The 16841-nt window shown below is 40.7% G+C and overlaps 1 protein-coding gene across 1 annotated transcript in view; it reads right to left on the minus strand.

Annotated features, from left to right (window-relative positions):
• Positions 1 to 268: 268 nt before the first annotated feature.
• Positions 269 to 16841, minus strand: part of LOC103111214 (cytochrome P450 20A1) — a 43840-nt gene continuing 27267 nt past the window's right edge. The window contains exons 5-7 of the mRNA XM_060194104.1: positions 10517 to 10684; positions 6658 to 6736; positions 269 to 393 (exon numbers count right to left, since the gene is read on the minus strand). Of these exons, the coding sequence (XP_060050087.1) occupies positions 269 to 393; positions 6658 to 6736; positions 10517 to 10684 (372 nt within the window). The remainder of the gene's footprint in view (positions 394 to 6657; positions 6737 to 10516; positions 10685 to 16841) is intronic.

Consider the following 16841-nt stretch of genomic DNA (forward strand, 5'->3'; position numbering starts at 1 on the left):
GAGGGGAACAAATCAAGATGCTACATCAAATCACATAGTCAGAGTTTAGTTGACAAAAGCTTATATAAACCTTTTTCCTATTCTACTATTAGAGAAACTTGGTTCAATATTTACTCATGCAAATACCAAATAACATGCAACTGCTTCAAAGAGCTAACAGAAGATTATGGACATTGCCTCTGTAAACTAAAAGTGAAGACATTGAATTTTAATAGGGCATCTCAATTAAAAGTGAATAAAAATATTTTATTTGATAAACATCTAAAAATCACATTACCTGTTGATTGTTAAGGTTTCCCTGTATTAAGGTGTCGATGAAAGTATTTTGACTGAAGTTCTTTCCTTTTTGTTCTTGTATGATTTTCTTTAAAATAGATTCTAGTTGCATAAGGGCTTGTGGAAGAAAAAAAGATTTTAGAACATAATCAATTGTGACAATTGAAAAAGTTTACTATTTCTGTACAGTCTTAGTATATATCGAATAAAACATTCAAAGGTAAAGGAGTAGAAAATACACACTCACGCGTCCAAGTTAGATCAGCTGGTAGAGCACTGAGGAACTTGCATGCCTGCAGCTACTAGTTAGTCTAGCACTGTAAGTACCAAAAATGTGCTTTGGCTTCTTTCTCACGCTCACAGGAAACCCCCTTCTTCTCTCTCCTTCTCTCTTTCCCTCTCCTTGTTCCTCTCCTTTTTTCCCTCTCGTGCAATAAGGGTAAGTCTTTATGGCCACCTGAATTTACAATGCAAGCAAAAGCAATACTCAAACGAACAAGTTCACCCTACTTCCTGGGAATCTTTACACAGGTAGGAGGAGGGAGCTGGGAGATGAGTTCTGAAAAGGTGCTCCCTATTCAATTATGAAATAAAATGAACTTTATGTAGAAACTCACCTTTTCTTACTCTCTTGCTAAACTTTAAATATATAAAGCACATATGCATAATTCAGAGAATCGTTGTAAAGCAAATACTTATAATATCAAACCCAGGTGGCCCAGGTTGGGTCACTGGACTTAGGAGTATGAGGACTAGTTTGACTCCTGGCACCACATGTTCCAGAATGATGCTCTGGTTGTCTTACGACTGGTCATCACCAACATAGTGAATGTAAGCAGAAAAAGGGAAGAGGTCCAAAAACCAAACCCTGTCCATGGAGAAGGATGAACCTGTACACCCATCATTAAAACATCTGAGAGATGGGGGCCAGGCAGTAGTGCAGTGGGTTAAGTGCACATAGTACGAAGCAGAAGAACCTGCATAAGGATCCCTGTTCAATCCCCCAAGCCCCCACCTGCAGGGGGATCACTTTGAGGACTGTGAAGCAGGTCTGCAAGTGTCTATCTTTCTCTCCCCCTCTCTGTCTTCCCCATCTCTCTCCATTTCTCTCTGTCCTATCTAACAACAACAGCTATGAGAACAGTAACAATAACAGCAAGGGCAACAAAATTAGAAAAGTGGCCTCTAGGATCAGTGGATTCGTAGTGCAGGCACCAAGCCCCAGCAATAACCCTGGAAGCAAAAAAAAAAAAAAAAAAAAAAAAAAAAATCTGAGAGATAAGAATAAATGGACAGGGAGTTGGGTGGTAGCGCAGCGGGTTAAGTGCCCATGGCGTGAAGCACAAGAACCTGCGTAAGGATCCCGGTTCGAGCTCCTGGCTCCCCACCTGAGGGGGAGTTGCTTCACAGGCGGTGAAGCAAGTCTGCAGGTGTCTGTCTTTCTCTCCCCCCTCTGTCTTCCCCTCCTCTCTTCATTTCTCTCTGTCCTATCCAACAAATGACAACATCAACAACAACAAAACAAGGGCGATCAATTAGGAATATGAAAGGAGACCACCTGGGACTGAAATGAGACAGAAATGGACCGACTACAGGAACCCACCAGGTCACCGGTGAGTGCAAACACGTGTGGCTGGTGACAGAGAGGAGCCTAGGGAGAGATTAAGTGGCTGGTAACAGTCAGCAGTTTGTCAGTTGAGACACCACCTCCAGTCTGTTCCACCAACAAGGGGACAGCTGAGGGGAGGAGAGGACTCCCCAGAGACTCACCAAGTGCAACTCTGGGTCTCCATTGCTACTGCCCTCAGAGTCTGGAGCAGCAACAGGGAGGGACACCAGGGGACAGAGATCTCACCAGGAAACTCAGGAGAAGACCTATACCTTGGTGGCATAGCTTTGGGGCTGTGAAAGTCTCTTTGCATAACCATTGGATTATCTCTGCCACACCCTGCTTTATCTCTTGATCAGGAGTCAATGATTAAGCTAAGAAGCCTACTTGTAGTTTAAAAGCCCTCAGGCTTCCATAGCCTACAGGGAAGAAAAAGAAAAAGAGGCCTTTAAACCACTGAGCTCAAACTCAGGGATTGAAACAACTGTTAACTTTCACCACTGTGAACCCCTTAATTACCTTACTTAGACACAAGTAAATCCAGGCAACAGTGATCAGTAATTTGAAAAGTACTGAGAGAGGGAACTCATAACATAATATATAAAATGGTTAAACCAACAAGAAGAAATAATGGAGAAACAAACCAGGACAAGAGTCCAGCTAAAAGCCCCCCAAAGGGTGAAGAACAAAATAAAGAGTTCAACATCCAAACACTAGCTAAGGAAATAATCACAGGAGTGAGTAAAGAATTTAAAAGAATTGTAATAAGAAATAAAGGAACAACAAATGAGACTCTGGAAGAAAACACTAATTATCTCAAAGTTATTAGAGAGCTGAAAGCTGAAATAGCTGAGCTAAGAAGGCAACTAGCTGAACAAGCTAAAACAGTATCAGAACAGGGTAACAAATAGAAGAACTCCAGAAAACAGTAGAGGGCAGAGAGAATAGAATCAATGAGGCTGAAGACAGAATTAGCAAGATTGAGGACGAATTAGAGACAACTAAAAAAGAAGGAAGAGATCTCAAAAAGAGAATAAGAGATGCTGAAAACAACAACAGAGTCCTATGGGATGACTTCAAAAGAAACAATATACGCATTATTGGCTTACCAGAGGAAGAAAGAGAGGGAGTGGAAGAAAGCATTCTTCAGGCCATAATAGCCGAAAAATTTTCTAGTCTAGACAACACCAAAGACATAAAGATTCAAGAAGCCCAGAGGGTCCCAAACAGAATTAACCCAGACTTAAAGACACCAAGACACATCATACTTAGAATGGAAAGAAATGAGGATAAAGAAAGGATCCTGAAGGCTGCAAGAGAAAACCAAAGAGTCACCTACAGAGGAAAACCCATAAGATTAGCAGCAGACTTTTCCACACAAACACTACAGGCCAGAAGAGAATGGCAAGATATCTATCAAGTGCTCAATGAGAAAGGCTTTCAACCAAGAATAATATATCCTGCTAGAATGTCATTCAGACTAGATGGAGGCATCAAAACCTTCTCAGACAAGCAACAGTTGAAGGAATCAACTATCACCAAGCCTGCCCTGAAAGAAGTTCTGAAAGGTCTTCTATAAACAATCAGACCACCACAAATAGGACATATATCAAAACACTCTAAAACTCTACAAGAATGGCATTAAAATATCTTTAATCTTTGATATCACTAAATGTCAATGGCCTGAATTCACCTATTAAAAGACACAGAGTAGGAAGATGGATCAGAAAACACAACCCAACAATATGTTGTCTACAGGAAACCCACCTAACTCAACAAGACAAACACAGACTTAAAGTGAAAGGATGGAAAACTATCATACAAGCCAATGGCCCACAAAAAAGGGCAGGAACAGCTTATTCTTATATCTGACACAATAGACTTTAAAATAGATAAGATTAAAAAAGATAGGAACGGACACTACTTAATGCTCAGAGGATCAGTCAATCAAGAGGACTTAACAATTATTAACATCTATGCACCCAATGAGAAGCCGTCTAAATACATCAAACATCTACTGAAAGAGCTACAGCAATATATTAATAGCAACACAATCATAGTGGGGTGTTGAGGACTTCAACACCCCACTCTCTCAACTTGAGAGATCATCCAGGCAGAAAATCAATTAAGACATAAGGGAGGGGGGTCGGGCAGTGGCGCAGTGGGTTAAGTGCATGTGGTGCAAAGCACAGGGACCGGCGTTAAGGATCCTGGTTTGAGCCCCTGGCTCCCCACCTGCAGGGGAGTCGCTTCACAGGAGGTGGAGCAGGTCTACAGGTGTCTTTCTCTCCCCCTCTGTGTCTTCCCCTCCTCTCTCCATTTCTCTCTGTCCTATCCAACAATGAACAACATCAACAATGGCAATAATAATAACCACAACAAGGCTACAACAACAAGGGCAACAAAAGGGGGAAAAATGGCCTCCAGGAGCGGTGGATTCATGGTGCGGGCACGGAGCCCAGCAATAACCCTGGAGGGAAAAAAAAAAAAGACATAAGGGAGCTAAATGAAGAGATAGATAAACTAGAACTGTTGGACATTTTCAGAGTCATTCATCCCAAGAAACTGGAATACACATTTTACTCAATTCCACATGGGTCATTCTCAAGGATATACCATATGTTAGGCCACAAAGACAGCATCAGCAAATTCAAGAGCATTGAAATCATCCCAAGCATCTTCTCAGAACACAGTGGAATTAAACTAACACTTAACAATCAACAAAAGTCTAGTAATAGTCCCAAAATGTGGAAGCTCAACAGTACACTTCTTAACAACTTCTGGTTCAAACAGGAAATAAAGGAAGAAATCAAAATGTTTCGAGAGTTCAGTGAAAACGAAGACACAAGCTATCAAAATATTTGGGACACAACTAAGGCAGGACTGAGAGGGAAGTTCATAGCTATACAAGCACACATTAGGAAACAAGAAAAAGCACAAATAAACAGCCTGATTGCATATCTTAAAGACCTAGAAGAAGAACAACAAAGGAATCCTAAAGCAACCAGAAGGACAGAAATCACTAAAGTTAGGGCAGAAATAAATAACATTGAGAATAAGAAAACCATACAAAAGGTCAACGAAAGTAAATGTTGGTTCTTTGAATGAGTGAACAAAATCGACAAACCTTTAGCCAGACTCACAAAACAAAAAAGGGAGAAGACCCAAATAAATCAGATACTAAATGATAGAGGAGATATTACAACAGACACTGCAGAAATTCAACATATCATGCTAGGATTCTATGAACAACTATATGCCACCAAGCTAGAGAACCTGGAAGAAATGGACGATTTCCTAGATACCTACCAACTTCCAAAACTAAGTAAAGAGGAAGTGGATAACATGAACAGGACCATCACAGCTAATGAAATTGAAACAGTTATCAAAAATCTTCCCAAAAATAAAAGTCCTGGACCAGATGGTTTTACAAATGAATTCTGCAAAACCTTCAAAGAAGAACTAATACCTCTACTTTTAAAGGTCTTCTAGAACATTGAAGACACTGGAGTACTACTCCCTGCCAGCTTCTATGAAGCCAACATCATTCTGATACCAAAAGCAGACACGGACACAACCAAAAAAGAAAACTACAGACCAATATCTCTGATGAACATAGATGCGAAAATATTGAACAAAATTCTAGCCAACAGGATATAGCAGTATATTAAAAAGATTGTTCATCATGACCAAGTGGGGTTTATCCCAGGCATGCAAGGTTAGTTTAATATACGTAAATCAATCAATGTGATCCACCACATCAACAAAAGCAAGACCAAAACCACATGGTCATATCAATAGATGCAGAGAAAGCCTTTGACAAAATCCAACATCCCTTTAGATCAAAACACTACAAAAAATGGTAACAGATGGAAAATTCCTGAAGATAGTGGAGTCTATATATAGCAAACCTACAGCCAACGTCATACTCAATGGTGAAAAACTGGAAGCATTTCCACTTAGATCAGTTACTAGACAGGGCTGCCCACTATCACCATTACTATGCAACATAGTGTTGGAAGCTCTTGCCATAGCAATCAGGCAGGAGCAGGGAATTAAAAGGATACAGACTGGAAGAGAAGAAGTCAAACTCTCCCTATTTGCAGATGACATGATAGTATACACAGAAAAACCTAAGGAATTCAGCAAGAAGCTTTTGCCTCAACAACAATCAGGAAATACAGTAAGGTGTCAGGCTACAAAATTAACATTCAAAAGTCAGTGGCATTCCTCTATGCAAACACTAAGTTAGAAGAAATTGAAATCCAGAAAGATTTAAACTTTATTAGTTCTTTTTTTTCCCTTTTGTTGCCCTTGTTTTTTTAATTTTTTTTATTGTTGTTGAAATTATGTCGTTGTTGTTAGGACAGAGAGAAATGGAGAGAGATGGAAAAGACAGAGAGAGGGAGAGAAAGATAGACACCTGCAGACCTGCTTCACTGCTTGTGAATCGACTCCCCTGCAGGTGGGGAGCCAAGGGCTTGAGCCGGGATCCTTAAGCTGGTCCTTGAGATTCACGCCACCTGCGCTTAACCCACTGCTCTACTGCCCGACTCCCCAAACTTTACTAGTTCTACAGCACCCTTACTCTACAATAAGCATTAGAGTTTCTTCCACTTTTTTCTTTTAAGAAAGACTTTATTATAGGAGATGTAGGAGAACACACAAGAGAGAATATATATGACCTGTAATCTCGTGATTTAGAAATAACCTACTGAGATGTAGGCCCCTGGTTTTTGTCCTTACCTAAAACCAAAACTCTAGAAACTTACCATCTTCGTATTGTTTTTTCCGAGTAGTGCTTTTATCAAGTGATCCATCTAGAAAGCCTTTTCCGATCTCAGCCCAAACCTGGAAATAGGACAACATACCGATTAATAAGTAGATTTTCCTTTTTCTTTTTCTTTCTTTCTTTCTTTCTTTCTTTCTTTCTTTCTTTCTTTCTTTCTTTCTTTCTTTCTTTCTTTCTTTCCTTCCCTCCCTCCCTCCCTCCTTCCTTCCTTCCTTCCTTCCTTTTCTTTTTTTTTGCCACCAGGAGTATTGCTGGGGCTCAGTGCCAGCACTACAAATCGACTGCTTCTGGTGGCCATTTTTTCCTTTTTCCTACTTTTATTTGATAGGACAGAGACAAATTGAGAGGGGAGAGGGAGACAGAGAGGAAGAAAGATACCTGCAGTGAGTGTCCCAGGTTCAATACCCACCACCACCATAAGCCAAAGCTGAGTAGTACTCTGGTATAAATAACAACAAAATGAAAGATGGGAAAGAACATAAAACTTAATTAAAAAGTTTTATTTAAAATTTAAATACTTGAAAATTTATTAATTGATTTAAGAGTCTGCAGCCCTTATTTCACAAATACATATATTTTATATCATTTTAATGTGAAAAAATAAAACTTATAAAAATGTATAGTAAATATATATATTTTTTCCCCCCACAGCACTGAGCAGCTCTGGTTTATGGTGGTGCAGGGGATTGAACCTGGGACTTCGGAGGCTCAGACATGAAAGTCTCTTTGCATAACCATTATGCTATCTGCCTTACATTAAAAATATATTTAAAGTGAAAAAGGAGTTTCTAAGTGTGACACTCAGCACAGAACAAAAATTCATAATGAAATAGCTGAGTTCATTTGGTTATTCTGTCCCAACCAGGTAATTTGTATGTTCCAGAATATTGAATGTTTTATTAAAAAATGTATTACAACATTAAACACTAACAGTAAGACTATTTTAATTAGAGAAAATTATAGTATTAAACAGTGACAGGGTTTCATGTCATAATTCTTAGTGAATATTTTAACCTTATCTTGACAATTCAGCTTATTTTTGTAGATTTGAATAAAAATGCAGTAATAACCAAAGTATGCTATGAACCAAATAAAATAATGTTGAGATTGATAAAAATAAGGAATAGTAAGTTCTACATGTGAATCTAGAGAAGGCAAACCATTTATCTTTTTAGATGAAATTAGCCTTTCAAGTCTCACTCATTTCATTAGCATCTATCACTATTTATTATTATCTATTATTCATTATATTTTATTATTTATTATTATCTATCTAATAATAATGTCATAATTAGCATCTATTAGCTCTGTCAGATATAATTTTTTTTTTTCTTCCAGGGATATCACTGGGGCTCAGTGTCTGTAGCACGAATCCACAGCTTCTGGGGGCCACTTTTTTTATTGGGTAGGATAGAGAGAGGAGGGGAAGATAGAGAAAGAAAGAGACAGAATGAGGGAGAGAGAGAGAAAGACAGACACCTGCAGACCTGCTTCACTGCTTGTGAAGTGACACCCCTCCACCCCCGCAGGTGGGGAGCCGGGGACTCGAACCGGGATCCTCTAGCGGGTCCTTGTGCTTCATACTATGTGCACTTAACCTGGTGTGCCAGGGCCTGGCCCCTCCTTAAGTTTTTTCTATATGACACAGTCTAGTTTTTTAAATTTTACTTATTTACTTATTTATTTATTTTGCTCCAGGGTTATTGCTGGGGCTTGGTACCTGCACTACAAATCCACTGCTCCTAGAGGCCATTTTTCCCATTTTGTTGCCTTTGTTGTTACCCTTGTTGTTGTTATTATTATTGTTGTTGTCACTATTGTTGGATAGGACAGAGATATGGAGAGAAGAGGGGAAGAAGGGGGGGAGAGAAATATAGACACCTGCAGACCTGCTTCACCATTTGTGAAGTGACCAGGGCCCCTGCAGGTGGGGAGCCAGTGGCTCAGTGTTGGTACTACGTATCCACAGCTCCTGGTAAGCTTTTTTTTTTTTAAATTTTCCTTTCTATTTTTATTTCACAGGACAGAGAAATTGAGAGGGGAGGGGAGATAGAGTGGGAAAGACAGACACCTGCAGACCTGCTTCACCACTCATGAAGCGGTCCCCCTGCAGGTGGCAAACGGGGACTCAAACCCACGTCCTTGGGCATGGGGATATGTGTGCCTAAGTGGGTGCACCACTTCCTGCCCCTGCTGTCTAGTTCTTCTAAATAGTTTTATTATATAGTTCACTATATTTTAAAACATACTCGTTAAGTAATAATTTTCTTGGGCTGGGGAGATAAAATAGCCTGTTAGAGCACTGTACAAAGCCAAGGGACACAGACAGGCTCAAGTCCCAGCACCACTGAATGCCAAATCTGAGCAGTAATCTGCTTTCTTTCCCTACCCCCACCCCCATAGTAAAGAAGTCATAAGGGTGGGCCAGGCTGTGGAACACAGAGCAGAACACACACATCATGAGCAAGACCCACGCTCATGACCCCCACCCCCATCTGCAGAATGACGCTTCACAATGCTACAATGCTACAATGCTACAATGCATGAGCTCGCTCTCTCTCTCTCCCTCCCCACCTCCCTCACTCATTCACTCACTCTGTGTCTTTATCATAAAAGAAAAATGAACATAGCTATTTGGGAACATATAGGCATTGAGTCTCAGAAACAACCCTGATACCCTGATGGCAAAAATAAAAATAAAAAAGAGGGAGTTGGGCAGTAGCGCAGTCGGTTAAGCGCACATGGCACAAAGCGCAAGGACCAGCTTAAGGATCCCAGTTCTATACCCTGCAGCTCCCCACCTGCAGGGGAGTCGCTTCACAGGCAGTGAAGCATGTCTGCAGGTGTCTGTCTTTCTCTCCCCCTCTCCGTCTTCCCCTCCTCTTGTGCTATCCAACAACAATGACAACAACAACTCCAACAACAACAACAAAAACAAGGGCAACAAAAGGAAATAAATATTTTTTAAAAATTTAAGTTTTTTAAAATAATAAATAAATTAATAAATAAATAAAATAATATTCTCCAGTCAACTACTTTGTAAATTTCAAAAGGCAACTACTCAAAAAAGCAATCCTTGGGTCAGGAAGGTAGAACTAACACAGTACTTTCATGGCTACTGCATCAGAAGTTCCAGGTGCAGTTACCAGCACCACCAAAAGCCAGGGCTGAGCAGTGTTGTAGAAAAAAAAAAAAAAAAACCGAGATACTTTTAAAAGGACATTATTTTTGCTTACAGTATTTTTAGCTCAACACAAGAGAAGTCTTTATTACAGAATCTTCCAACTTTTTTGAGATAAGGACATTATTTTTGCTTACACTATTTTTAGCCCAAAACAAGAGAAGTCTTTATTACAGCATCTTCAACTTTTTTGAGATGTGAAGTCAGTATCATTCAGTTATATTTCTTTCTTTCTTTCTTTCTTTCTTTCTTTCTTTCTTTCTTTCTTTCTTTCTTTTTTTTTGCCTCCAGGGCTATCACTGGGGCTTGGTGTCTACACTATGAATCCACTGCTCCTGGAGACTATATTTTCCCATTTTGTTGCCCTTGTTGTCGTATTGTTATTGCTGCCATTGATGTTGTTGTTGTTGTTAGATAGGACAGAGAGAAATGGAGAGAGATGGGGAAGAAAGAGAGGGGGAGATAGACACCTGCAGACCTGCTTCACTGCTTGTGAAGAGACTCCCCTGCAGGTGGGGAGCTGGGGGCTCGACTGAGATCCTTGTGCTGGTCCTTGTGCTTTGAGTCACGTGGGCTTAACCCACTATGCTACCTCCCGGCCCTCATTCAATTATATTTCAACTCGAGAGTATAACTTCAAATCTGCCTGTAGACTTACTGTGCCATGATTCTTCTGGAAGTGAATGACTTGCTGGTCATCTTCAAAGGTACTGCCCATTACCATCTGTGTAACAGACTTCATTGCAAAGCCAAGCATGTGCTGGCAGAGAGGGACATGCTGGGACTCAGGGTAGGACAACCATTTTTCCAATAATTCTTCTGAAAACTGAAAGAAACAGAAACACACAGCACTTTATTATTTATTCTTGATAAATCTGGGGAAAAATCAGCAAATAGATTACCAAAGCAGAGTTCAGAGTTGAGCTCTGTAACCAAAGTAAGCATTCAGATGTTCACTCAGTCTACCAGGCTGACACTGGCCTCTTCAATAATTAATTAAATGTGCAGTGCTACAGCTCAAGAGTCTGTCAAAAAGGCAGATTACAAAACAGGGGGAAAAATCAAAGCAAATAAAAAATAAAATTTCTAATGATAATTAAGATACTAAAACCGTAGAACAACAATAAAAAGACAACAAAGGCAACAAAAGGGAAAATAAATTTTTAAAAAATTTAAAAAAAGATACTAAAACCGTAACATTTAATTAAAAGTACTAAAGCATCATTACCATAAGCTTATTAATACATAACATCAATGAATTGGGCCAGTTAATACATACATACACACATATATTTATTTTATTTTATTTTATTTTATTTTATTTTATTGCCTCCAGGGTTATCACTGGGCCACGGTGCCTACACTACAAATCTACTGCTCCTGGAGGCCATTTTTTCCATTTTGTTGTTGTTGTTATTGTTATCATTAGATAGGACAGAGAGAAATTGAAAGAGGAGGGAACACAGAGAGGGGGAGAGAAGGATAGACACCTACAGACCTGCTTCACACCTAACAGGTGGGGAGCCGGGGGCTTGAATCAGGATCCTTGTGCCAGTCCTTCGAACCATGTGCGCTTAACCTGCTGTGCTACGGAACCGCCCCTAGTTAATATATTATCCGTAACTACTGCAAAATATATACCTGAAAGCAAAAGTACACTAGAGTTTGCAGTGAGTATGGACCGACCAGGCAACGCCCATGTTCAGCAGGGAAGCAATTACAGAAGCCAGACCTTCCACCTTCTGCAACCCACAATGACCCTGGGTCCATGCTCCCAGAGGGATAGAGAATGGGAAAGCTATCAGGGGAGGGGGTGGGATATGGAGATTGGGTGGTGGGAATTGTGTGGAGTTGTACCCCTCCTACCCTATCGTTTTGTTAATTAATCCTTTCTTAAATAAAAAAGAAAAAATATGTATATTTTAAACAAACTCTTTGAAGCTTGGATTAAGTTTAAGACAATCAGGAAGAATAATTAGAACAGAACATAAATACATAATCTAAAAATTACTTTAATGCTCCTAAATGATTCCACATACTTTTGAATGTTAGAATTCTATAGTTATTATCGAAATCACTTAATTTCTTTCCTTTATACTACAAAGTAAAAGAAAAAAAATTTCAGGAAACAAACTTTAACTGGAAATAGACTCTCTTCAGTGGATCAAGTTAAAACAATCACATAATCCAATAACTCTCCTTATTTTAAAAGGTGGGAGGAAGGAAGAGAAGGCTGGACACCTGGAGTCAGACACACATGGGCAGACTGCCTTGGATGCAAGATGGCAGGCATCACCAAGCCAAGGAACAACAAAGACTACCAGAAAACCACCAGAAGCTGGGGAAGATGCCTGCAATAGATTCTCCCTCCTATACGAATTTGATTAGTACAAAATTATGTAATAGAAAAGTAAGGTTGAGAGAAAATTCTACCTGGAGGCACACTTACAATGCAACAGATAAGACTCTGAAGTATAAACCAACTGTTGAGAAAGAATACATTCTTTCTGGGTAAAAAAAAAAAAAAAAAAAAAAAGCTTACAGGTATTCAGGAATTATTATGAAGATATTACAATTCCTATGGGAAAATGCGTTTTTAATTTCACCCTGGACTAAAACATTGTTCAGATGGAGTACCTGGTTAAGCACACACACTAAGGTGTGCAAGAACCCGAGTTCAAGCCCCCGTCCCCACTTGCTGGGGGAAAGCTTCATAAGTGGTGAAGTAGTGCTGCCAGTGTCTGTCTCTCTTTCTCTCCTTCACTATCCGCCCTCCCTCTCAATTTCTCACTGCCCTACTGAATTAAAGTTAAAAAATATATATATTGTGATTGCCCAAAGAATAATGTTTTTTCCCCCTAGAAGAGAACTGCTCAGCTTTGACATGTGGTAGTGTGTGGGACTGAACCTGGGACTTGGGAGCCTCAGGCATGTAAGTCTCTGCATAACCATTATGCTATCTCCTCTCCCCCGAATAAAATACTTTTTTAATATTTATTTATTTTTGCCTCCAGGGTTAACACTGGGGCTCCATGCCTACACAACAAATCCACTGCTCCTGGAGGCTACCCCCCCCCCCATTTTGTTGTCCTTGTTGTTATTGCTGTTGCTGCTGTTTGATAGGATTTAGAGAAATCAGGAGGAGAGAGGAAGACAGAGAGGGGGAGAGAAAGATAGACACCTGCAGACCTGCCTCACCACCTGCAAAGTGACCCCCTCTAGGTGGGGAGCTGGGGGCTGAACTGGGATCCTTACACCGGTCCTTGCACTTCGCGCCATGGGCGCTTAACCTGCTGCGCTACCGCCCGGCCCCCTTGAACTGGGATCTTTAAGTCGGTCTTTGTGCTTTGTGCCATGTGCACTTAACCCACTATGCTACCCCTCCTCCATAATTTTTTAAAAAGAAGAAAAAAAAGTCAAGCAATGCTTCATTCCAATTTAACAGAAACAGGATACAGAAAAACAACATACCAGATTAGCTGGGTTCAAATCCTATCATTTACTAGCTATATGATCTTGAACAAGTTAACTAACCACTCTGCTTGAGTTTCTTCATCTATAAAAAGGGAGAAATAAGGAGTCTGGCAGTAGGTAGCACAGCGGGTTAAGCGCACGTGGAGCGAAGAGTAAAGACCGGTTTAAGGATCCAGGTTCGAGTCCCCGGCTTCCCACCTGCAGGGGAGTCGCTTCACAAGCGGTGAAGCAGGTCTGCAGGTGTCTATATTTCTCTCCCCCTCTCGGTCTTCCCCTCCTCTCTCTATTTCTCTCTGTCCTATCCAACAACAATGACATCAATAACAATAACTAAAACAACAATGCAAAACAAGGGCAACAAAAGGGAAAATAAATAAATACAAAAAAGTTTTTTAAAAAGGGAGAAATAGAGAGTTGGATGGTAGCACAGTGGGTTAAGCGCACGTGGCGAAAGGCACAAGGACCAGTGTAAGGATCTCGGTTCAAGCCCCAGGGTCCCCACCTGCAGGGGAGTCGTTTCACAGGTGTTGAAACAGGTCTGCAGGTGTCTATCTTTCTCTCGCCTTTCTTTCTTCCCCTCCTCTCTCCATTTCTCTGTCCTATCCAACAACAATGACATCAATAACAACAATAATAACTATAACAATAAAACAACAAGGGCAACAAAAAAGGGAATAAATAAATATAAAAAAATTATAAAGGGAGAAATAATAGTATCTACCTATACAGTTCTTGTAAAGATGTAATGAGCTCAATACAACCTACTGAAACAAATGAACTTGGGGATGGGCAGTGGTGCACCTGGTAAGAGCATACAGAACTGAGCACAATGACTTGGGTTCAAGCACTAGATCTCCACCTGCAGGGGGTCAGGGGAGATGCTTCATGAGCCGTGAAGCAGGTCTGCAGTTGTCTGTCTTTCTTTCTCCCTCTCCCCCTCCTTTCTCAATTTCTCTCTGTCCTATCTAATAAAAAAATGGGAGGGATGGCCCCAAGGAGCAGTGGATTCATGGTGTAGGCATTGAGCCCAGCAATAAACCTGGAGGGAAAAAAAAAAAAAAAGCTCAGTAACTTTGACTGTCAATTCAGAGGACTTTGGACAATACTAAAAATAATAATACTAATAAAAATGTATTAAATCAAAATTTAAATTTAAACCAAAATCACAGAGAAAAATGGCCTAGAAGGTACACAGAAGAGAGAAGAGGCACTTACAGAATTCAAGAGGATCACACACAGCCCTGGGGCAGAGATGGTCTGGGCAAGAAGGAGTCAGTCACAGAACACAGAACTGAAATGTGGACCTCCAATCACTCCCACCCCCAAAAAGAGTCAAGGTTTCATTTTGACTTCCTAACTACGATCAATAAAACTGTTCTCCAGGGAGTCGGGCAGTAGCGCAGTGGGTTAAGCGCAGGTGGAGCGAAGTGCAAGGACCGGCTTAGGGATCCCAATTCGAGCCCCTGGCTCCCCACCTGCAGGGGAGTCTCTTCACAAGCCGTGAAACAGGTCTGCAAGGTGTCTGTCTTTCTCTCCCCCTCTCTGTCTTCCCCTCCTCTCACCATTTCTCTCTGTCCTATCCAACAACGGCATCATCAATAACAACAATAATAACTAGTACAATAAAAAGGGCAACAAAAGGCAATATATACATATACATATACACCTATTCTCCTTTGCTGTCTTTTTGTGACACTGGAGACTGGATCCAGCATCTGACACAAGTGCTCTATTACCGAAAAATCTCTCTTACCCCGATGGCACAGGAGGAAATTGGAAGGGAAGAGAAAGATACTCAGAAAGCAGCACTTTTCGTTTTATTTTATTTTTAAAAACATTTTTTATATTTATTTATTTTCCCTTTTGTTGCACTTGTTGGGTTTTTTTATTGTTGTTGTAGTTTTTATTGTTGTTGCTATTGATGTCGTCGTCGTTAGATAGGACAGAGAGAAATGGAGAGAGGAAGAAAAGACAGAGGGGGAGAGAAAGATAGACACCTGCAGACCTGCTTCACCACTCATGAAGCGACTCCTCTGCAGGTGGGGAGCTGGGGCTCGAACCAGGATCCTTAAGCCAGTCCTTGGGCTTCCTGCCATGTGCACTTTACCCGCTGCACTACTGCCCGACTCCCACTTTTCTTTTTAATTTATTTATTTATTATTTTATATTTTTCAGGGTCATCACTGGGGCTCGGTGCCTGCACTATGAATCCACTGCTCCTGGAGGCTATTTTTTCCATTTTGTTGCTCTTCTTGTTTGTTGTTGTTATTATTGCTGTTGCTGTTGTTGGATAGAACAGAAATGGAGAGAAGAGGGGAAGACAGAGAGGGGAGAGAAAGACAAACATCTGCAGACTTGCTTCACTGGTGGTGAAGCGACTCCCCCGCAGGTGGGGAGCCTGGAGCCTTACAACAGTCCTTGTGCTTCCTGAGATGTGCGCTTAACGTGCTGTGCCACTGCCTGGCCCCCAGCAGCACTTTGCAGCACTTTCTAATCATGTTGAATAAATATTTACTTTGTACTTCTGACTAATGCTTCAACTAAATCACTGGCTTTTGCTATGAGGTTAACAATGTGAGCCTGAAATACATTATGGTGATGATTCCATTCCAGGTGGTTCACTTCCTAACAAAGATTTAGACCAGGTCCCATGAGATAGAGCATATGTTCACATGTATCCATAAATTAGGGTAAAAAAAATATATATATATATATATCTGAAAGCAAAAGTACACAGAGTCAGTATAAAGTTCCTAATGAAATAGTGTCTAATTAAGACTTAGATAACTTCCTCAGCTACTTCCTATTACAGTTCTCTCACTCACTCCAAAGCTAACCTTAGCAAAGCAAGGACTGCAAAAGCTGAGTAAGAGCAAGAGACTTACTTTTTTAAAGAGTCATACTTTAGTGATGACTCTTTAGTCACTACAGGCCATTTCATCAGCTGGGGCACTATTTAAGGAGTCCTGAGATTCCCAAACAGACTTGATGGGCTTAGACCTCGAATAAATCCCTCTCTCCATTATTACCAGTCATCTCTATCAGGAACAACAAAATAGACTCCTTTGTGGGTCCCCATTACCCTCAACTTGGATCAACAACGGTAGAGAATGTTCCATCCTCCAAAGGGAGGCTGGATAACATACTCTATGCGACACCTGAGGAAGATGGGTCCTAATATTGGGGCAGCTTGGAACGTTCCTACTCCTGACCACAGAATGTGAGCTTGGGTCTACAGGGATACAGAGGTCATATAGGCTCCTAAGCTGAATATGGGCCCCAGGCTAGATCAAATCAATGGGGTTTACAGTCAACAATATTTATACCCCTTTCCCATATTAGGGAGCTATTCTCTTCCCTGACCCAGCTTTCTGTTCCTTTTCCAGCCATGACATCATCTCCCCAGACAATAACTTGGATCCACCTGCATATCAGATTTCATGCTCAGGGGGAAAAAAAACTCGTATAGCCACAGGCCCTTTGGAATAAAACTAAAATATGCCCACTAG

Source organism: Erinaceus europaeus, chromosome 7, assembly GCF_950295315.1.
Source record: "Erinaceus europaeus chromosome 7, mEriEur2.1, whole genome shotgun sequence".
In the NCBI taxonomy this organism is placed as follows: domain Eukaryota; kingdom Metazoa; phylum Chordata; class Mammalia; order Eulipotyphla; family Erinaceidae; genus Erinaceus; species Erinaceus europaeus.